General features: G+C 34.8%; 1 protein-coding gene across 1 annotated transcript; it reads left to right on the top strand.

Moving 5' to 3' along the window:
• Nucleotides 1-85: 85 nt before the first annotated feature.
• LOC127880997 (4-hydroxybutyrate coenzyme A transferase-like) lies at nt 86-17,771 on the top strand. Its single transcript, XM_052428557.1, has 9 exons — nt 86-300; nt 4,414-4,566; nt 5,678-5,804; nt 6,356-6,468; nt 9,220-9,408; nt 10,504-10,719; nt 12,138-12,275; nt 12,807-12,935; nt 13,904-17,771. The coding sequence occupies exons 1-9, from the start codon at nt 138-140 to the stop codon at nt 14,086-14,088; spliced, it is 1,413 nt and encodes a 470-aa protein (XP_052284517.1). The 5' UTR covers nt 86-137; the 3' UTR covers nt 14,089-17,771.
• The last annotated feature ends 4,971 nt before the right edge of the window (nt 17,772-22,742 follow it).

Below are 22,742 nucleotides of genomic sequence, written 5' to 3'. Positions count from 1 at the left end.
AAAATCGGGAACAAAATAATCAAAGCGTCCAGCGCGATCAACGGAAGCTTATTAAAACGAGAGAGTTTTAGTGTCCTTGATTTTGGAAAACGGCCTTCACCTTTATTGCCTTTTGCAGATGATTGGAAACAACAAAAATGTCAGCTCTTTTAAAACATGTTTCTAATGTGTTGCCGAGAGTGTCAAGCGCCGGTGGTCGGCGAAGTTTCTTCATTTATTCCCCAAATGCACTGACGCCGCAGGTCGATCGTCAACCGAAGTGGACAACAGCGGAGGAGGCAGTGCAGGGAATCAAAAGTGGTATAAATACTGAAATACGAGTAGTGCAATGATGCTTGCATTTACAACTATCATGTTAAGATAATTTATATTTGATGCCATTTTGTAGTATAAAAACATGTTTAAGCTCTATGATTGTGTATGTTCCAATGGCTCAGAATACCTATTCTCGAACCCTTTGCTTAGTACCACAACCACGGCTGTTAGATCAAGTACCGCTACTAATTACTATATAATTGATTATAACTACTATTCTATTTGGTCAAGTATAACTTCCGCTACTATAAGGTTGAGTATAACTACCACTAGCATGTCTATCCGTAGTATCAGCCCTCTTAATGAATTACATACGAATGCTGGAAGTGAACAAATACAAAAACGCGCATGTGCTATATGTAAATCTATAGTTTAATAAATGTGCATTCTTGGACATAACAACGAAAACTGCATTTAAATATGCAATGTTTTAACAAAATACTGGCAAGCTAAGCTCACTGTTTCATTTATAATTGTCTCATAGTATCAGCTCTTCTGATTAGTTTCTAAGATTTGTTACTGATAAAGGCACGATACTATGAGGAGGACCGTTACTATGAGGGTATCAGTTTGCAGTTGAGGAAAATAAGAGACGAAGACACCGAGATCCTCCCTCAGTCAGGTCTATTATAGGCTGCCATGAGTAGCTCATTCTTGCACATTTTCCATCCAGGTTAATATCTTCTGACGACCTTGACTTCCCTCTAGGACCTGTTTACATTTCCAAGCCAAGCAAGCTTTCGTCGTTTGACGGTCCCTGGGAGGGGTTCCTGTGGGCTAACAAGTGCTGCTGTCATGTTCCAAACGTACTCTTTGGTCTTGTGCTCCAGTTAGGAGATGGGGAGCTGTCTTTAGAGACACTTGCGTTCAAATGCCTGTATCCTGCGTTCTCTGTCGGCGTGAAGCATCCAAGTCTCACAGCCATACAACATTAGTATGGAAACTACGAGGGACGTGTAGAGCCTTTATTGGATGGGGAAGCTGATGGAGCTGCCTGTTCATAATCTGCTGATGCTAGCCATCACTGCAGTTGCCATGGCAATTATTATTGGGACCCTATCCTTGGATAGGGTTAAGGTAGCGCACCTCTAATGGGCACATATTCAAATATAATTTAATTTATTATTTTCCTAATCAGCATCACTTCACTGAACTACATGCAAATTTGTAGGTATGCTTTCCATGCTTTTAAAAAAAATATACCGATTTTTTCAAACCCACCCTCACGCTCGGCTTTTGTCCAGTTTATTTTCACCCCTGGGGTATATAAAAGTTCCATAATTCATTCAGATTTCCAAATATGGGCATGCAGTTGGTGTGTACAGATGCAGTAAAGGTGTTTAAAGTTTAAACAAGATGAAATAAGTATTCTTTTACAGACATTTAATTTTTACAATTTTTTATCTATGGAATAGCACCATGAAATGTAAGTGATTTCAGCCAATTGAAAATTGGGTCGGTTAAAAACAAAGTGACATAAAATTCAAAATAGTATCATTTAAGTTATATTTTAAACTATTTTTTGTATAGAAACACTATATACAGCAAAAATACCAAGAAATAGACAGATTTACCGTTTACTTTTTGAAATAAAAATAAAAATGCAACATGCATCATTCGTATTTTCAGCAGTAAATTACCCAATTTAGCCATAACATTGTTTTAATTTTAAAAATTGTAGGATGTTCTTACAATTTTTAACATATTTGACATAAGCTAAAGCTAAATCAAATTACGTTAGAAAAGAAATAAAACGTGTCGCCAAAAGTATGCGATGTCGGCAGGATTGGAACCTGCACGGGAAGATCCCAAAATATTTCTAGTCCATCGCCTTAACCACTCGGGCACGACAACTTCACATCAGTGCCACCTTAAATTAGTTATCCATACAGGTAAAAAGGCTCGTCTATCTTTGAAGAAATCGCGAAATCGTATTTTTCAGATGATAATTGTATCAAAGTCAATATTTATAGTGAAAATAATGTATTCTAAATGAACTATGTAAATACATATCAAAATTCGAAGTTTGAAAAAAATAAAATGCATCTCTTGGAAATAACCGATCATTTAAGATCGGCAATTATCGTAAAATAAAAGCGGGAAATCATTAGAGGTGCGCTACCTTAATAAGTTCTTGAAAGTGGTCATTTCTTACAGTTTCTTGCTATTCATGATGAAGACTGTGCCAATATTGTTTGTGCTATTTACCATGATCTTCATCTTCTAAATGCTGACCTCCATTCCGTATGCTCCTGCTCTTTTATAGAGCTTGTCAGTGAGGTCTTGGAGTTCCCTCCCATGAGGTCAGCGAATCTCAAGTATAGATGGGTCTGCCACGTATGGAAATGTGATTGTCTTATAGAGTCTCCTGCATTGTCTTCTCAAGGAAAGAGTTAAACAGGATCTGGGGGAGCCGACAATTCTGAAGGACACCCACTGATGTCCTTAAGAAGTCACCTATAAGAAGCTCTTATGTTTCGCACCACGATGTCACGTGCATTTACGAGTTTTACGTCATATTATAGACGTCATAACGTTCATTGATAAAAACAATATTTGTACAACATTTGTGGACAACATCACAATCCGTATTATTATTTTATTTATTTTTATGTCCCCCACCACTATATATGTTTTTGCCCTGTCTGTTGGTCTGTACGTTGGTCTGTTTGGTCAAACTTTAACATTTGCCATAACTATTGCAATATTGAAGAAAACAACTTCATATTTGGCATGCATGTGTATCTCATGGAGCTGCACATTTTGAGTGGTGGAAGGTCAAGGTCATCCTTCAAGGTCAAAGGTAAAAAAAAAAGTTAAAGCGGCGCAGAAGGGGACATAGTGTTTCTGACAAACACATTTCTTGTTTTATTATAATTTATTCATTAATTCATTGTAATGTCTTTAATATGGGTTTATGTAATTAAATTAGTTTTAGAATAATAATAATTATTATTTTACATTGCTTAATATTACATTGCTATAATTTGAATTTATTTGTGTTTAGAGATTTGTCTATGTCTATGCATTTGTCATCGTCTTTGTATGTATGAAAAATAAATCGGTAGAAAGACGCATGTCTCCATGATATGTTCCACATGAACTGAATTACTTACATCACCCGTCCTTTCATTTAGAAGTAATACACTGCTGGTGTAACTGTAGAGATCTTGGATGACTTGTACCAGCCCTTTGTCAATGTTGAACCCTCTCAGAACCTGCCATAGGTCATCATGCCACAGGCTGTTGAAACCTTTGTTGAAGATGATGAAGTTATATTACAAGAGCTAATGTTGGTTCTGCAGGACTGGTGTTTCTCAATGATGACTACTGTTAAAGATATGTTCCACTGTTCTCTGCACAGCTCTGAATCCAGCCTGCTTTTCTGCCTTACTATTCATTCGGAGCATTACTTTGCTGGGCTGGCAGATGAGGCTGACGGTGCTGTAATTCTTGCACAGCTTGAGGTTGCCCATTTTAGGTAGGGGGATTGTCAGAGATTGGGACCAGTCTTTGGGCCGTTTCTTCTCCGAGATCTTCAGGAAAAGTGCCTTCATTGCTGCAGTGATATGAAATTTTGTGGTTGTGTTCTTGCACGGATGGATCATACCAGGACACTGTTCTGGACGTTTTTTGTGTGGGTGCAGCGTGTTGGCCAGTGTGAGTTGGTGACTTCTGGCTAACTCAAGAAGTCTCAGCCCACTGTCATTGGTCTTTCATATACACAATCTGCCTACTGTTCCTTGATCTTGGCAGGCATCTGGTCCAACCTTGAAGTTCCAGTCCCCTAGGAAGAAGAGGATGTCTTTTTCATGACATTTGCCATGATGCGCTCTATCTTTTCATAAAACTGTTCAACAACAGTCATACGAATGCATAATATCTCAACTCATATCTTCATCAACTTGTTTTTACTTGCAATTCTTTTCTACAAACCTTTCCATTTACACAGTGAGGGATGGAAAAATACTTTTTTGCCGCCCAACCTCATGGGTGCAATCCTTTTAGAAAAACAAACATTATGAATTTTAAAAATCCGAAGGAGCCTAATAAAACTGGAGGGTTCATTGTGTAGCTGGTCCCTGTTAACATTTTCAGGCCAGAAGGTTTTTGTTCATGGCTGTGCTGCGACGCCAAACTTCCTGCTGGAACATCTCACAAAGTACGGGAAGACTGCGGGTCTAAAGGATGTACAGTTGATTCATATCCCCACTGTCGGCCCAGCTCTTTATAATGAGCCAGAATATGAAGGTAAGCTATAAAAGTGTATTCAGGGGTTATATTTTTCAGACTTCCATAACTATTAAAATAGAAGTAGTTTCAGCACAGGCTGTCCACACAGGCTTATCTGGGACAACATTTTCCACTTTGATTTTATTTTTGTTTAGACGAGACTGCATGTAAATGAAAAATTCCAAAAAAGGGTGAAGTGTTGTCCTTGATGCATCAAGTGCTGTTTTATCAGAACGCGGCTTAATGTGTTTTTAACTACTGCTTTTTACTAGTGCACATGTTTCTAGCATAGAGGATGTACATTTAATTATATCACTTGACAAAATTCAGAACAAAGAAAAAGAGTACCGGTATAAACATTTAAAGTTCAACTTGAGATGTTTATTTAATTTGACCCCTATGTTTATTTAATTTGGCCCCTATAGTCACACTGCTGATTGTTTTATGTTATTTTGAAGATAATTTCAGATAAAATTTTCATGTCAAATCCAATTCATGATTACAAATGTGGAAACATTGTAAGCATAAGATAATTCTTTGTAAAATACACACTATTTAACTTATTGAATTATTGCACTGTTTTTTTATATCTCCTATCTATACTGTTGATTTCTCTTTATCATATTTTAATCACAACAAAACACAGCTAAAAAAACTTCCACACATCCATTTGTTACACCGGTATTTACAAATTTAAGAGGCAGAACTAGTATATTGGATTCACTCTGTTATATGAATGCCTACTGGTTTGGTCAATTCTTCTCATAAAATGCTATGTTGCCAGACTTTATTGCTTCCACTTTCCTCAGAGGAATGAATGAATTCAACTTCAAATATGTCATCATCATGAAGTGTAGAGTTTTCTATCCCCAATGATTCTGACAATCCTGAGTCAACCCTTTCTCACTCAGAGCCAAAGCTTAAATGGCTGTGTGCAAGCAGCATAAAATCAGAACAGAATGCGAGTAACATGGTATGATATGACAACTCGTGCCAGATCCTATATGTATTAAAGGGTTAATTTCCCATAAAATATCTAAGAAAAGTTGTTTAGATAAGTCATGTTTCTGGCAGAGCTCTAGCAGCAGACTACAATTGAATGTTTCTGTGGTGATCCTCTATTTTTCAGGTATATTCCGCTCCAACTCTTTGTTCATTGGTCAGAACTGCAGAGAGGCTATTGCCGCAGGCCGCGCTGATACTGTTCCGATCTTTCTCAGTGAAATTCCTCTGCTGTTCAGAAGAAAAATATACAAGTAAGTAGAGGAACAATGAAGTTTATGATCTCTTGTCTGAATTATATTCAGTCTAGACCAGTTCAAAAGAATGTGCTAGTAATGATTGGAAAAGTCCTTTCTTCTTTTTCAAATTGCTTCATAAATGTAAGTACAGAAGTTTTGAATGTAAATACAGGTAACATTTGAAATTAAAGGATTAAATATTAAAGATTCTAGACCCTGAAGAAAAAATGGGTAGGTAAAGTCAAGGTCACAGTTTCTTAAATATAATTTTTACTACTTTTTACATTTGAATGAATTTATAAAATTCCGGTATCATGCAAATGTTTACTTATTGCTGCTGAAATGTTTGTTGAGGTACAAAAATCATCATTACTAAAGAAAATAAAAATGTAATAAACAATTATTAATATCTTAACGCAAATTAAGCATCTAACCAATTTGGTTTTCTTTGAACAGTTATTTTTCTTTTTCTAAAGGCTGTTTTCAAGTCTTTTTCGTATGTGATTCATCAGGGCAATTTAGTTTTATATTGAGACAGGATAGTGATTTGATTTCTCTGCATTCAGACTTGACGCGGTGTTGATTCACGTGAGTCCACCGGATCAGCATGGCTTCTGCTCGCTGGGAACCAGCGTGGACTGCACCAGGGCTGCAATCCAGCACGCCACATACATCATAGGTACGAAGTGATCAGCCTTTTACAGGCTGTCTCACAGTGGCAAAAAGGCACATTTTGTCCCAAAATTCTGACATGCACTTATATACAATTGAAAAACTGTTATTTATAATCATTTCAATAATGTTTCAATTTACCCAATTTCATGATTAATCATGCTATTTGTCCCGATCCGAAAGGCACAGCTGTTAAATATAAAGCAAAACAAATCACAGGTAGGATAGAAAACTCTGTTATATTTAAAAGGGGCCTTTTCACAGATTTTGGCATGTTTTGAAGTTTGTCAATAAATGCTTCATATTGATAAATGTGAACATTGGATCTAAAAATCTTCAGTAAAAATTCAAGAATACAAGTAAAAAAAGAAAAAAGGTAACTGTCAGCAGGGCTCAAACCACTGACCGCTGGAGTCCTGGAGTAAAAAGGACTTAGACCACTCGTCCATTCTTCCAGATACAATATCAGAGGAATTTTATAATTTATATTAGCAATCCTCGTAGTTTCACAAAATATAACGACAACAACAAAACTCTAAATTGTTAATTCGTTTCGCGTTGCAACGCTTTATAATTTTCAGGTTTTTAAGTCGTCAAAAGATGCATATAATGGCTATTTTTTAGCATGATAGATGTTCAGTATTACTGTTTCCTCACAAATATCATAACTAAAACAAAAATTTGCGAATCTGAAACAATTTTTATTTTTTATTTTATCAATTTACCCAAACATGAAAAGGCCCCTTTAATGCTTTAATGTTACTTTTACGGAAATATCAATTAATTATAATGTGTAATTCACAGTTTAAAACTGTGTTTCAGACGTATTCTAAATTGAACACAGAATATTACACTGAGTTAGATGAAAAATATTGAATTCGCATCATTTTTATGTCCCCCACCACTATAGTGGGGGACATATTGTTTTTTCCCTTTCTGTTGGTTTGTTGGTTAGTTTGCCCAAACTTTAACATTTTGCCATAACTTTTGCAATATTGAAGATAGCAACTTTATATTGGGCATGCATGTGTATCTCATAGAGCTGCACATTTTGAGCGGTGAAAGGTCAAGGACAAGGTCATCCTTCAAGGTCAAAGGTCAAATATATAGCTTCAAAGTGGGGCAGAAGGGGATATAGTGTTTCTAACAAACACATATCTTGTTTATTGATGCTATGATTGGAGATCTTTTTGTATTAATATCCATTTAAAATGTAAAGAAAAAATGCCAAAATTCAATAAAATTAACATAGAAGCATTAGATTTAGTAAAAAAATGAATGTTTAATCACTTTGAGAAAAAAATGAAATACTTTTTATTGATATATTAGATCTACTAATATATCACTCGTACACAAAATCATCAAAAGCTGTGAGGTAATAAACAGACCTGCTGTGCGCAATTCTTTAAAATATTACAGATGTGATCCTTCAAAAGAAACCCGAAAATTATCCTTTTTAGCTCGACTATTATATATGAAATATATATAGTGGAGCTATCCTACTCACCCCGGCGTCGGCGTTAGCGTTCCTGTTAGCGTTAGCGTGCAAATGTTAAAGTTTGCGTACCACCCCAAATATTTTCAACGTCCCTTGACATATTGCTTTCATATTTTGTATACTTCTTTACCAACATGACCCCAACCTATAAACAAGAGCAGACAACTGTATCAAGCATTTTGTAAGAAATATGGCCCTTTTTTCACTTAGAATATGCATATTATTGATAAATCTATGTTAAAGTTTTCGTACCACCTCAAATATTTTCAATGTCCCTTGACATATTTCTTTCATATTTTGCATACTTCTTTACCAACATAAACCCAACCTATTAATAAGAGCAGACAACTGTATCAAGCATTTTGTAAGAATTATGGCCATTTTGTCATTTAGAATATGCATATTATTGATAAATCTATGTTAAAGTTTGCGTACCACCTCAAATATTTTCAATGTCCCTTGACATATTGCTTTCATATTTTGCAAACTTCTTTACCAACAAGACCCCAATCTATAAACAAGAGCAGACAACTGTATCAAGCATTTTGTAAGAATTATGGCCCTTTTTCCATTTAAAATATGCATATTACTTAAGTTACATTGCCATAACTTTTTTATTTATGATCAGATTTTATAAATACTTTGACAAAACAAAACTTACCTGAATACCACAATGGATTCCACCCAAACAATACCCCACGCCCCAACCCAGAATTTCTCCCCCCCCCACCCCCCTCCCCCCCAAATATTTTTTTTCCTTTTTTTATTTTTGAAAGATCATCTAATAAATGACCACACCCCACATTATACCCCCCCCCCCCCTCTAAACCCCCCCCCATTTTTTATTTATTTACTTTATTTTTCAAGGACCATCCAAACTTGAAATAAAATCTATTAAGTTTGTTTTATGTCTTTACAAATGTTCAATAGATTGTGGAAAATATACCTGAACTATTACCTTGACCTTTTTGAATAATTTGAACAATTACCCCATGATGGCTTACGTTATACTGTCAAGCACTCGAATAGTCAAGCGCGCTTTCCTCTGACAGCTCTTGTTCCTTTTCTATTCACTGTTTGCGCATGTTTAAAAAAAAAAGATTTTAAATTACAATGAATTTTTGAAATTAAGCTGAAATTCTTTTAGCAAAGATACTGTACTATATTTTGTTGTTGTTTACAGTATTTTTAAGTGTAAATCATTTGTAAAGATTCTTGAGTGCTATTGTGAAAACCTACACATTTGTGTCTGGTTTCCAGCCCAGGTGAACAAGCAGATGCCTCGCACGCTGGGAGACAGTCTCATCCACATGTCTCACATTGACTGCATGGTGGAGCATGACACGCCCCTGCCGGAGATAGCCCCCATCATCCGCACACCAGAGATCAACGAGATTGCTAGACTGATCGCAGATAACCTTGTTGAAGACGGGGCAACATTACAGACAGGTATGATATTTATGGGGAGCAAATGTTATGTAGAAGTGGAGCATACCAAAACTGTAGCTTATAGTTATGGGACATGTACCAGTAGTTTCAATTTTTGCAGTTACAGTACTAATTATTTTTGTCTGCTTTAATTTTTTATCCGCCGCCATAGGCAGAGGGATATTGTTTTGGAATTGTTCATCCATCCGTCTTTCTGTCCGTCCGTCTTTCCGTCCAGAGCCATATCTTGGAAGTGCTTTGGCGGATTTTGTTGAAACTTGGTATGAGTATATATATGGATAAGAGGATGTTGCACGCCAAATGGCATTGTACACCTACTGTAAATAACGGAGTTATGGCCCTTTGTATTTTGAAAAAATGCTTGTTTGAGTGTCAAATATAACACTTTTGTGTCCAGAAGCATATTGGCGGGGATATATATCAATTCAACGAATTTGCTTGTTATAATGGAACTCATTGAAAAGTTCCTTGGATATGAATTAAGATGCAAAATACTAGGGTTTAATTTAACCCCAGTCTTATACATTATATGTTTTTCAATGGATTATTATGAGTCTTGTTAGGATCAACAAAGAAGCTCATTTAACTGCCATTCTTTGTGACAATGGTACTTTTTATGGTCTTGACCATGGAGTAGGTGTTACAGGAAAGTAGCAAACCTACTCGAATTCAATTCAGTTGCACAAGTTTTGAATCAAATAACTCTTAGACTGTCCTTCTAAACTGATTATCTGCCTGAAGCAGTGTTGCATAAACTGTATATAATAGCATGAAACAGAATATAATATTTGAGTTCATTTCTTAAAATACAGATAATCAACCAAATATGACCAAATACCATGCTGTATGTTGTATTAAGCGCAATCTTGTATAGCGCACACCAAAGTTTTGAATTGTAAAAAGGAAGAAAAAAGTTCAAAATGATAAAGAAAAACTGGTAAATTTTACCAAAAATACACTGCTATTTTACTTTTAATGATGTGACTAAAACATTGATCAGTGTCTTCAAAAGGTAAACTGTTATTGCATATCCAAAATATTAAGCATCTATGATCATGAGCATGAATGGAGTGCTATTTGATTTTATGTATACAGGTATAGGTAATCTGCCTGATGCTGTCCTACACAAGCTCTACAATCATAAGGACCTGGGTTTCCACTCTGAGATGATCAGTGACACAGTTGTGAATCTGGTTGAAAAGGGAGCACTGACAAACGCCAAGAAAAACATTCAGACTGGAAAGATTGTCTGCAGTTTTGCTATGGGAACTAAGAAATTGTACTCATTCTTGGATGATAACTCGTTTGTTGGTAAGGGCTAAATCATTTTTCTTAAGCCATAACTGTTCATTATAAGTAGTGTTTTTCCCAGGCCCTTTTTTTCGTGTTGCAACTATTATGTTTTGTGCATTAACTATTTAGATTAATTATACTATTACTGTTTCATTATGCCCCCCTTCGAAGAAGAGGGGGTATATTGCTTTGCTCATGTCGGTCTGTCGGTCGGTCTGTTGGTCTGTCGGTCCGTCAACCAGGTGGTTGTCAGACGATAACTCAAGAACGCTTGGGCCTAGGATCATGAAACTTCATAGGTACATTGATCATGACTTGCTGATGACCCCTATTGATTTTGAGGTCACTAGGTCAAAGGTCAAGGTCATGGTGACCAGAAATAGTAAAATGGTTTTTGAATGATAACTCAAGAACGCATACGCCTAGGATCATGAAACTTCATGGGTAGATTGATCATGACTTGCAGATGACCCCTATTGATTTTGAGGTCACTAGGTCAAAGGTCAAGGTCACGGTGACCTGAAATAGTAAAATGGTTTCCGGATGATAACTCAAGAACGCATACGCCTAGGATCATGAAACTTCATGGGTAGATTGATCATGACTCGCAGATGACCCCTATTGATTTTGAGGTCAGTAGGTCAAAGGTCAAGGTCACGGTGACCCGAAATAGTAAAATGGTTTTCGGATGATAACTCAAGAACGCATACGCCTAGGATCATGAAACTTCATAGCTACATTGATCATGACTTGCAGATGACCCTTATTGATTTTGAGGTCACAAGGTCAAAGGTCAAGGTCACAGTGACCCGAAATAGTAAAATGATTTTGGATGATAACTCAAGAACGCTTTTGCCTAGGATCATGACACTTCATAGGTACATTGATCGTGACCCGCAGATGACCCCAATTGATTTTCAGGTCACTAGGTCAAAGGTCAAGGTCACAGTGACAAAAATAGTATTCACACAATGGCTGCCACTACAACGGACAGCCCATATGGGGGGCATGCATGTTTTACAAACAGCCCTTGTTTTATTTTAAATATTACTAAACATAAACATGTGACAAAACTCCCATATAAGATTTTACAATTAGTAAAAATGCGTTTGATCAATAAAAATGAGTTGTTGCTTGTACGATGATATTTGTCAACACTAAACAACTTCTCAAATGATGCTGTATCTTTTTTTTTGTAGATGACAACAAACATATTAGGAAAACAGCAGAATGGCAATTGTGCACTTTTGTATATAAAACAATTAAACACAATATACCTGTCTATCACCAAGCCATCATGTCTTTTATTCTCAGAATCCTAGGAACATTGTCAAAACAATCAAATTTTCAGAGTTATATTATAGAAAATGTAAAACATATTTAAGCAAAGTCAGCAAATTTCTCTCAAGCTTTTCCTTCTTTCATTTTGCCCACAGCTTTCCATGAGTGTGACTTCACTAACAACATATCCCTGATCAGCCAGAACCCTCGTGTTACCAGTATCAACACCTGCCTTGAAATCGACCTAACTGGTCAGGTGTGCTCAGACTCCCTGGGCACTTATATGTACTCAGGTATGGAAGAAAGTTTTAAACAGAGATATAAGTTGTTTGGGACTTACATTACTATGGAAGTTTTTTATGAACTGTATGTTGAGATTTGTTGAGAATTGTGTCCCTTGGGGTTTAGATGAACGTGTGTATTTAGGATACTTGAATTGTAATTTAAAGAATATGGAGTAAGAGCTTAAACTGTGAACTCAGTTGCGTTTATTTTATCTCAAATACTTTTTGTAAAGAAGACATAAATTATGATTTCTCTCATGAAATCCGATAGCCAACCACGAACATTATGGCCAATATTTCATGACTTTCTTCTAATGTATATATCATTGAGAATGCCTACAGGTTCCTCAAGGCTTATAATTTACTCAGTGATTGTGTGAAGTTCAATGTTTTCGAAATCTAATTGTATTGTCAGCTGTGTCCAGATTCTTTCTTGGCATACATGTGCTTATTGTTTAGGAATTGAGATTGAGTTAAAGTTATTGAGGTTTTGCAAATTCTCATCGTCAAAGGGATAGTTACTTTTTGACCTCTTGACAGGTTTCGGAGGTCAGATAGACTTTGTGCGAGGTGCGGCCCTGAGTTTGGATGGTGAAGGCAAGCCCATCATTGCTTGCACCTCCACTACTGATGAGGGCATCTCAAGAATCGTACCAACCTTGAAAGAAGGTATGAACCACGCCATGCTTAAATGGGTCTTGTGTCTGTGCAGTCTGTTCAGGAGCTACACTGCTTACTAATGACACCACAAATATTTGTGTGACTTTAATAGTAAATAGGGTAGCTCCTGACCACACTGTGCAGATGTGCAGGCTGGTCGAAGGCTGTGCTGGCTTAATATAAAATTGGACCCTATTTTGCATGATGTGACTTGTATGCCCATTGTTGCCTAGAATTCCATCTTTTGTATTGGTTGGATGGAAACTTAAATTAACTGTCATGTGTTTAAAATCATTTTGTTTTATGCAGTCTTGAATGTGAGAAAATCAACATTGACTTGAAAATGAATGCATAGAAAAGTCAGTTGTTAAACTACTTTGCACTGAAGAGCCACAGTTAATTCTTGTTAAAAAATCACTTTGGAAGCCATGAACTGACATTATATTGACACAGACACAATGTTTTAAAGGTGATGCAAATTTTTTAAGTTTGTTATACATTTTGTATAATGTTTACATGTTGATGTATAATTTTAGTCTTTTTTTAAGCCCACATGAGTTTGCTAAGCTCAAGGTGCAGCTATTTGTCTTATAAAGTAAAATCCTTTACCATTTATGTCTCAATTTCATGCCATATTACAACAAAACCAATTACTGCCTTAAAGAGAACACTTAAAAGAATAAAAATAAAAATGATCTATTGAGTCTTGTTCTGAGAAAACTGGGCATAATGCGTGTGAGTAAAGTGTCGTCCCAGATTAGCCTGTGCAGTCTGCACAGGCTAATCAGGGACGACACTTTCTGCCTTAACTTCATTTTTTTGGCAAGGAGGGACTTCCTTGAAACCAAAAATACCATAAAAGCGGAGAGTGTCGTCCTTGATTAGCCTGTGCGGACTGCACAGGCTAATCTTGGACGACACTTTACGCACATGCATTATGCCCAGTTTTCTCAGAAAATGACACTATTTGTTTTAAGGTGCCGGTGTTGTGACTACGCGTGCTCACGTTCATTACATAGTCACGGAATATGGCATTGCATACTTGTTCGGCAAAAATCTCCGGCAGAGGGCTTACGAACTCATTAAGGTTGCTCACCCGTCACAGAGGGAAGGGCTTGAGAAAGCTGCATTCGAGCGTTTCAAGTGTGTGCCTTCGCCATAATGTTGTCTTTTAAAAATTGTAAACTATTGTATATAAGAGTCTTCTGGAGAAAGAGTTATTTAGTTTGTGTTTATGAAACATATGGAAAATATTTGCAATATGCAGTTATGTGCTTGGTTGTATTTGTAAAAAATGAGCTTTTGTTTTCATTGAGAATCATGGAAACAATCTTATACTTATCTTCCTTATCAATATTCTGTATTTTAAGTTGTAAGTTTGGTCTCTTTCCTGGCAGTAATGATGGGAAAATTTTTAATGAAGAAAAAGTATGTTTATTCACTTTGAATAAAATTATTTTTTAACGTCATACTTCTTTGTCACTGCAAAGTGTACTGTTCACAACTATTAATGATATTATTAATGGACATTTTTTTTTTATATCAGCATGTGCCATAGGGGATGTTACATTTTAGTAAGTGTGCAAGTATTTTAAATAATTACATGTATGTCTTAACCTTCAAGGCTACAAACATTATCACTTTTTTGTTGAAATTATTTATAAATTAAACATTCTACATGTCAACAAGTATTATTACAATTCATGTTGAAATGGTATTTCATGGTTTGCGAATTAATTGTTTAAAGGGGTTACTGAACATCCTTTGTAACTTGTTCTGTATTTGTAAACAAGTTATTTGAAATTTTGAGACGTTTTTTACAATACTTTTTTTGTGTAAAAATTTAATATCTAACAACAATGTCTTTATCGCTCTGTACTTGTAGAACATGTTGGTATTCATTTCATTTTATTATTCCTCACGTTTATTCACAATTCTAAACTCCCATAGGCCATCGTGACACAGAAATACTGATAGACCTAGCGGGAAAACAATTACTGTCCAAAAAATACTGTCGCCCGCTACCTTAGCAATCACGTGCCACCAGCGGGAAAAAATGTACTGTCCAAAACATAATGTCGCCCGCTACCTTAGCAATCACGTGCGGAATGGTAAAAAATTATACTGTCCTATTCGTGCATGCGCAGTACGCAGTTTTGCATTTCCGTTGTATTTGGATAATTAAAATATCGATTGCAGTTGAAACTGTGCTGTAGAACAGATTAATGCCATTATTTAAGCTTTGACAGGAGTCATAAAAAATCAATTAAGAATAAACGACACGCTTACCTCAATGGCAACTTTAATCCAATGCTAATAACAATAAAGATACAACGATATACACTTCATGTGTCTGTTCTTAAGGTGTAATGCATGACAAACCACAGGAGTTTGAAATTCTATCCACAAAGCTAATCTAATGGCTAAATAAAAAAATATACCCCTATATAGTAGTCTTTCTACTATATAGGTTTTTAACCAGGTTTTCCGAAGGAAAAAACTGGTTATTAGATTGGCGAATGCGGGCGGGCTGGCTGGCTGGCTGGCGGGCGGGCGGAACAAGTTTGTCCGGGCCATAACTTTGTCGTTCATTGTAAGATTTTAAAATCATTTGGCACATTTGTTAACCATCATTAGACGGTGTGTCGCGCGAAAAAATTACGTCAATATCTCCAAGGTCAAGGTCACACTTTGAGTTCAAAGGTAAAAAATAGCCATAAATGAGCTTGTCTGGGCTATAACTATGTCATTCATTATGAGATTTTAAAATCATTTGGCACATTTGTTCACCATCATAGGACGGTGTGTCGCACGAAAGAATCACGTCAATATCTCCAATGTCAAGGTCGCCACGACTAAAAATAGATTTATTTTAAAACAAACTTACAAAGGGGGTTGATTTTGTTTGTTCATTTCAAAAGTTCAGTTTGAGTTGTCTCCCTTTATCAGATTTTTTTTCACAATGAAAACCTGGTTTTGTGACAATTTTGTCCCTTGTTTTATTTAGCCATTAGATTAGCTTTATGGATAGAATTTCAAACTCCTGTGGACAAACACACAATCCGAAATACGTTTTGGATTCGTTCGATGCTTTAAACAAATATTTTACTGTTAAAAAACCACCACGTCCATCATGTCCTAAAATATTTCGTCACCGGAATGACTTCACACGAGTACGTCATAAATTGCGTAATCAAGTATTAAAACTAAAATACGGTAGGCTGGTTCGGTAATACATTTTTAAAGAAATAATTGAAGACTAAGGAAATTGATTGGATAAATCGATTACTTGATTTAAATCGAATAAAGGGAAGTTCATTTTCCTCGGCCCGAAAATCTGAACCACTCAACATATTTATGGTTGTTCATTGTTGAAATTAAATACAATTAGTGAATATTAAAATTGTTCATGGGTCATATAAATTGTTCGTGTTTGAATAGTGTGTTCGGTATAATAAAATAAATATTACATGTCTGACAGGGTGACAGTAAATTTGTCAACTTTCGGAAAAATACTGTCAACCTTGGCTTCGCCTCGGTTGACAGTATTTCCTCAAGTTGACAAATTTACTGTCATCCTGTCAGACATGTAATATTTATATAATTTACCATGCGTGTTTTATATGCGCATTAGGCTATGGGTGCTTGTTGATGTGAATGATTTCATTTGTAAACAGTGGTCTGTATGTACAAATGTGTAATATTGTTACTCAAATGTAACATACTTGCTGTGCATGTATTACCCGGTATACTTTTAAATTGAAACTATATAATCATAAAGTAAGTTATTACTGTTTACACTCAGTTTTAGATAGATATGAATTGGGAGATTCACGTGATGTTAATACATTTTTAATAGAAACTGATAAATTAGTAAATTAGTTGATTTGTATTTATATACATGTTTTGGCAAACAGGAACAATTCATATTACCATGCGGAAAGCGAAGGAAGTTTGAAACACATGTGTTCACAAATGCTCTACTAAAATATGGTCATTTCTACCAGCCATACTGTTGAGTTTGCTTTTCGGTGATACGGTTCAGATGTAGGCCCACTGATTACATTATTTTTGCTTTGAAATGAAAGTCAGCTATGGTTACTGCCTCTAGTTTTGACCCAGTGTTACACCAATGGTGTTACAAGTAAAAACTTGGCCATGCTATTAATGCTGTTTCAAGTAAAAAATAAGATATCATGCAATAAATGGTGTCACAAGTAAAAATTGTTCATGCTATGACTTGTGTCACAAGAATAAATAGGTCATGCTATGAATGGTGTCACAAGTAAAAACTTAGTCATGCTTCAAATGTTGTCACAAGTAGAAACTTTGTAATTCTATGAAATGAATCACATGTAAAAATTGGTCATGCTCTGATTGTTGAAACAAGTAAATTTAGTCATTCTATGAATGGTGTCACAGGAAATCTTTGGTCATGATGTAACAAGTTAACTTTGTCATCTATGAATGATGTAACAAGTAAACCTGGTCATTCTCACAACGTAGTTTTTGATTTCTATCTCATTAATAATTCTAAAATACTTGTGTCTGGTTTGTAATGCACATCCTTACTTAAAAATATATACAACTTGAAATTCAGCCGCACCTACATGGAATTATCAGTGCAGGTCCTTAATTTATAGCGGAATGAAAAGACTCAAGCTTAAAGAAAATAACAAAACACACACTTATAATGCCCTGGTCTGCTGGAGTGTATTGACAACGATTATCGGAATTACAAACCGATGATTAATTCCCCAATAACAAACACTTAACTGTGAATTACATTTGTTTATCGAATCACGAATGTAATTTTAATTCAGTATTAAAGCCATGTTTAATCTATACTTCGTTCTTTTTTCGCATATAACACACACATATGCGTTGCAGTGACATCAACACACGAGAACCATGAACGATTCAAAACGATTCATAACCATTAAATCAAATTGATATACCGCATAAAATACGGTAAAATAGTATGATAATTAATGAAATTTAAATGTTAAATTTAATAAACGTTAAAATAAAAAACCTTTTAAACATTTTGAGGGGTCTGGATATGACAATATAACAAATTTGTTTTTAATGAATAAAATGCAGATATTATAAGATTGTACACAGTTTTCTAGCTCGCGCGTTTAAACATATTTTACTGAACAATTTATTGGTATTCCCGGACCTACTTTCCCGGACCTACTTTCATGAAATTAGGTTCCACCTTTGTTGCATAATAACCCACACTTATTTTCCTTCGTTGCTAATTGAAATCATTGTGCAGAATGCGGTAGTTGAATATATTATTACTTTTATATTAAAGTTTATCATTATTGAACGTTTTTTGTAAGTCGATACTTCAAAATCCGACCAAAAACCTATAGGTCTTTGATCCGACGGAGGGATGTGTGCAGATCAATTTTATCTTATTACAGCGGGATCATAACAAAAAGTTATTTGTGTACACCAGAAGTAGAACGCGAAACACATTAGGGATATAGTATTGCCTTGGATTAAACAGGCTAAGATTTGTTCAAAAATATATTAATGACCATTTGTAACCATATTTTACCAAATACAAATCATGAGTTTTCCAGACAAATTATTGTGGAATTAAACTATGTGTGTATTCGATGTATCACGGAGTGTATATTGACAGGAGATGAATCGAGTATTTGACCCTTACTGTAGTAAATTCAATCTTATGCAAGACCTATTCATCCGATTTTATTGGTTTATACGTTATCTTGTTGCTTATTAATTCCTCTTTCAAAAAAATATAACTTTTAGCATATTCCCGTTGTTATTAATGGATTTATAGCGAGTTAAACACAAGAAATACACATTTTATGTTTTACCACCGCGCGTTTTAACGTGTTGTGGCTATCGATCTTTTACGATTAGCGTACAGCGAAGTGCCGAGGTTATACATTTTGATGTACCCACTCACGTCTTTTGTTAAATTATAGTTTCATTTCTCGGCCGATTTTGACAAATTATATATCATTAGAAAGCTTACGTTACGTAGTAAACAGATATATCAATATATATTAAGTTTTTCTTCTGATTTCAACAGCCCGGCGAGTTATAACTTAAACTTTTGCAAATATCATACCGTTTTTGAGTTTTAGAATCTAGATTTACGGTTGACATGTTCGTACTTAATACCAATTTGTAGCGTTTATATTTGGAGTTCAGTTTTAAAAATTACATCTTGCTTAGGAGAATAGAATTCTGTATACGATAGAAAAAAAATTTGTTTAAAAACGAAAGTAATTAAGGAATGAAGGCGGGAAAATGTAGCGCGCGTTCCTAACGCACTGAACTGATGCTACGGTCTTGGCGATTATGCTTTTGTTTAGAAACCGGCCATTTAATTTCTTTTGCCATCTTATTATATTTTTTAGGGAAAATATTGTAGTATTTTGTTCACGAAACATATCAATAAAGCTTATTATAAATGAATCTTAATAAATTAACGATTTCAGCTCTTGTTTATAACACAAAAAGGGTGTAAAATTTATGATGAAACAGCGTATATAGCGGACCCTCTCGATATTATTCGGTTTTGCATGCATACTTGAAATAAAATGGGTGTCAAAAACATTCATCGTTTGCTGTTTATTATCAACAAGGTAATTATGTATAATTATTTGAAATGTTATTTACCTTAAATTATCAATTTATTAAAGATTCTTGAAAATCACGGTCCGTGTTACGCGGGTCATTTCGTATTTTGACATCAGGGCATCATGTCCAACTATTGAAAATCAGATTTTTTTTTCACCGGGACGATGACGGCTTGGATTTAGACAGGCAGACAGATAGTTTATTCAGACTTAAACAACAGTACATCGTCTTCAACTCAAATATATAAATTATTTTAAGACGAATTGTTAGGTGATTACACATATAGCAGTGATGATTCTGAGAATGTTGCCATGTTTTTTATCCGTGTAATCTAGAGTCCATGGTTTGAGCATTTTTATCGCGGTGTTCAATAAAAGATATCTCAATAATCTTGTTTATTGATAGATCTGTGGTTTTATTGCCCCTGTGTTCAGCACAAGCCAATTATCTCGTTATGATCAGATACTGTGCCGACCAATACTAAATAACACTATGGTGTCATACGCCACAGCAGGGACCTATACTTGTATATTGGTCCCTAACCACAGGTGGCAATGTCTGGTCAGTTTACACTTTTTATGATACCTCCATGTCTTCTCGTGGTATTAGTGGTCATTTCTTGGAGTAATGTAACGCCAAATACTCAATTTTGCGTTTATAAGATATGTAGCGTATTGAAAACATTTATAGTCATCTGCCCATACAGATTGCCATAAACTAAATACTGTATAGATGTCAGCCAGCTAAATCACAATAATTATAAGTGCTTAATACCTATACATGTACATTTTAAACCTTTAAAAAATCTAATACTTCACATTTAACGTATTTAGCGGGTACCGGTAAAAAAACTCCGTCATTTCGTAGTCCTATAAAGAGTGTATAGTAGTGTACGGAACAACATAATTAAAAACAGCATTCTCATTTGACCACAACAGGGTTAAATAATCTTTCCGAAAAATACAAATAATACAGAGTTTTAATTTAGAATTCTATATATTTATAACTCTGTTAACTTATAAAGATATTTCAATATACATGCATAGACAGTTGACCGTGATTTTCAAGAATCTTTAAATAATTTTAATTAATTGATAATTTATGGTTAATAACCTTTCATATAATTTTACATAATTACCTTTTTGATAATAAACAACAAACGATGAATGTTTTGACACCCATTATATTTGAAGTATGCAAGCCGAAAAATATCAAGAGGGTCCGCTATACATTTGTATACGCTGTTTCATCATAAAATTAACACCCTTTCTGTGTTATAATCAAGAGATGAAATCGTAAATTTATTAAGCTTCATTAATACTTAGCTTTATGGATATGTCTCTAGAACAAAATATTTCAATATATTTCATAAAAAACATAATAATCATGGCAAAGGAAATTCAATGGCCGGTATCTAAACAAAAGCATAATCGCCAAGACCGCAGCATCAGTTCAGTGCGTTAGGAACGCGCGCTACATTTTCCCGCCTTCATTCCTTAATTACTTTCGTTTTTAAACATTTTTTTTTCTATCGTATACAGAATTCTATTCTCCTAAGCAAGATGTTATTTTGAAAACTGAACACCAAATATAAACGCTACAATTATGTATAAAGTACGAACATGTCAACCGTAAATCTAGATTCTAAAACTCCAAAACGGTATGTTATTTGCAAAAGTTAAAGTTATAACTCGCCGGGCTGCCGAAATCAGAAGAAAAACTTAATATATATTTATATATCTGAAAACTACGTTACGTAAGCTTTGTAATGATATATAATTTGTCAAAATCGACCTAGAAATGAAACTATAATTTAACAAAATACGTGAGTGGGTACATCAAATTTATAACATCGGCGCTTCGATAGAAGATCGATAGTTACGACACGGTCACGTGACTTAGACACAACAAGATATTTGGCGTAACGGTCCCGTTTCATATCCGTGTAATCTAGAGTCCGTGGATGTATATAATATTATATCGAATATTATTAACAAAAGAAAGTTAATGTTATATTAGCGACACAGGTCTGTACGAACAAAATGCCTTTAGTTTTTAGTTGGTCGCCTTAGCTGCCAACTAAATTTACACAGCATGTTTTGCAAATGGGCCCGTATTCACCAAACAATTCTTAGACTTACGTCTAAGAATAGAGAAAATTCTTTAAATTAGAATAGGAGGTTTTTGTGTGACGTCACAAGAGGGGTTTTCCGTTACTAAAAATAGATTGGCCGTCAACTTCTCGATCGCGGCCAATTACATTGTATCAGAGTTAAGGTCGTCGGAAGACTTAATACTTACAATTTCACAAAACAAAGCTATGAATACCCGTATTTTTTTAAGTAAGACTTTAATAAATGATATTTCAAAAATTATAAAACATATAATAATTTGAATATTATTATAAGTGGTGTGGAATCGATAGTGTTATTTTTCATCCACGATTGAAATTTAGTGTAAGGGGTGCATTGAATCAGTTATAAAACAAAGCTCTAAAATAGCTCAATACATTTCATTCTTGAAATGTAGTTTTAATTTTTTTTAACATTGAATGAATTTTCGTTTCGTTTACATTGAATGAAAATATTAATAAATTTAAGCATTCCAAGTGAAAAAAACACCTGCATATTTTGCAAATTGAACTGTCTTTGCATGTACACGTATATTGAAAACTCTTTTGTAGTGATAATGAGCGATACAAGTCTAGCATTTTGTTATACCATAAATCTAAACATTTTATTTATTTTACGCAAGTATTTTATATCCGTATAATGACCAAACGCGATTATTTGTTTTCATGATGATGTTTCGAACACTGCAGTAACGCACGATCTTTACACATTATAGCAGAGTTTACATTTGCAGGTACCCGTTAAATACGTTAATTGTGTAGCAGTAAATTTTTAAAATATTTTAAATGTATAGTGATTAAACACTTTATTGTTATGTTTAAACTGGCTTATATATATACTTAATAGTTAAAAGCTGTTTATCCATTTCGGACAAATGTCTTCTTTTTTTAATATGTTCAAATATTTTATTAAAGCAACTGTTAAGTTTTTGACTTAATATGCCAAGAGATGACATGGAGGTATCATAAAGTGTGTTTAATGACCAGACACATGTGGTTTATGCAGAGACCCCATACAGAGTCATACAAGTATAGGTCCCTGGGTTTATTACACACTG

Source organism: Dreissena polymorpha, chromosome 5 (genome assembly GCF_020536995.1).
Source record: "Dreissena polymorpha isolate Duluth1 chromosome 5, UMN_Dpol_1.0, whole genome shotgun sequence".
In the NCBI taxonomy this organism is placed as follows: Eukaryota; Metazoa; Mollusca; class Bivalvia; order Myida; family Dreissenidae; genus Dreissena; species Dreissena polymorpha.
Note: the sequence above shows the minus strand (reverse complement) of the source record. Positions and strands in the feature narration are given on the sequence as shown.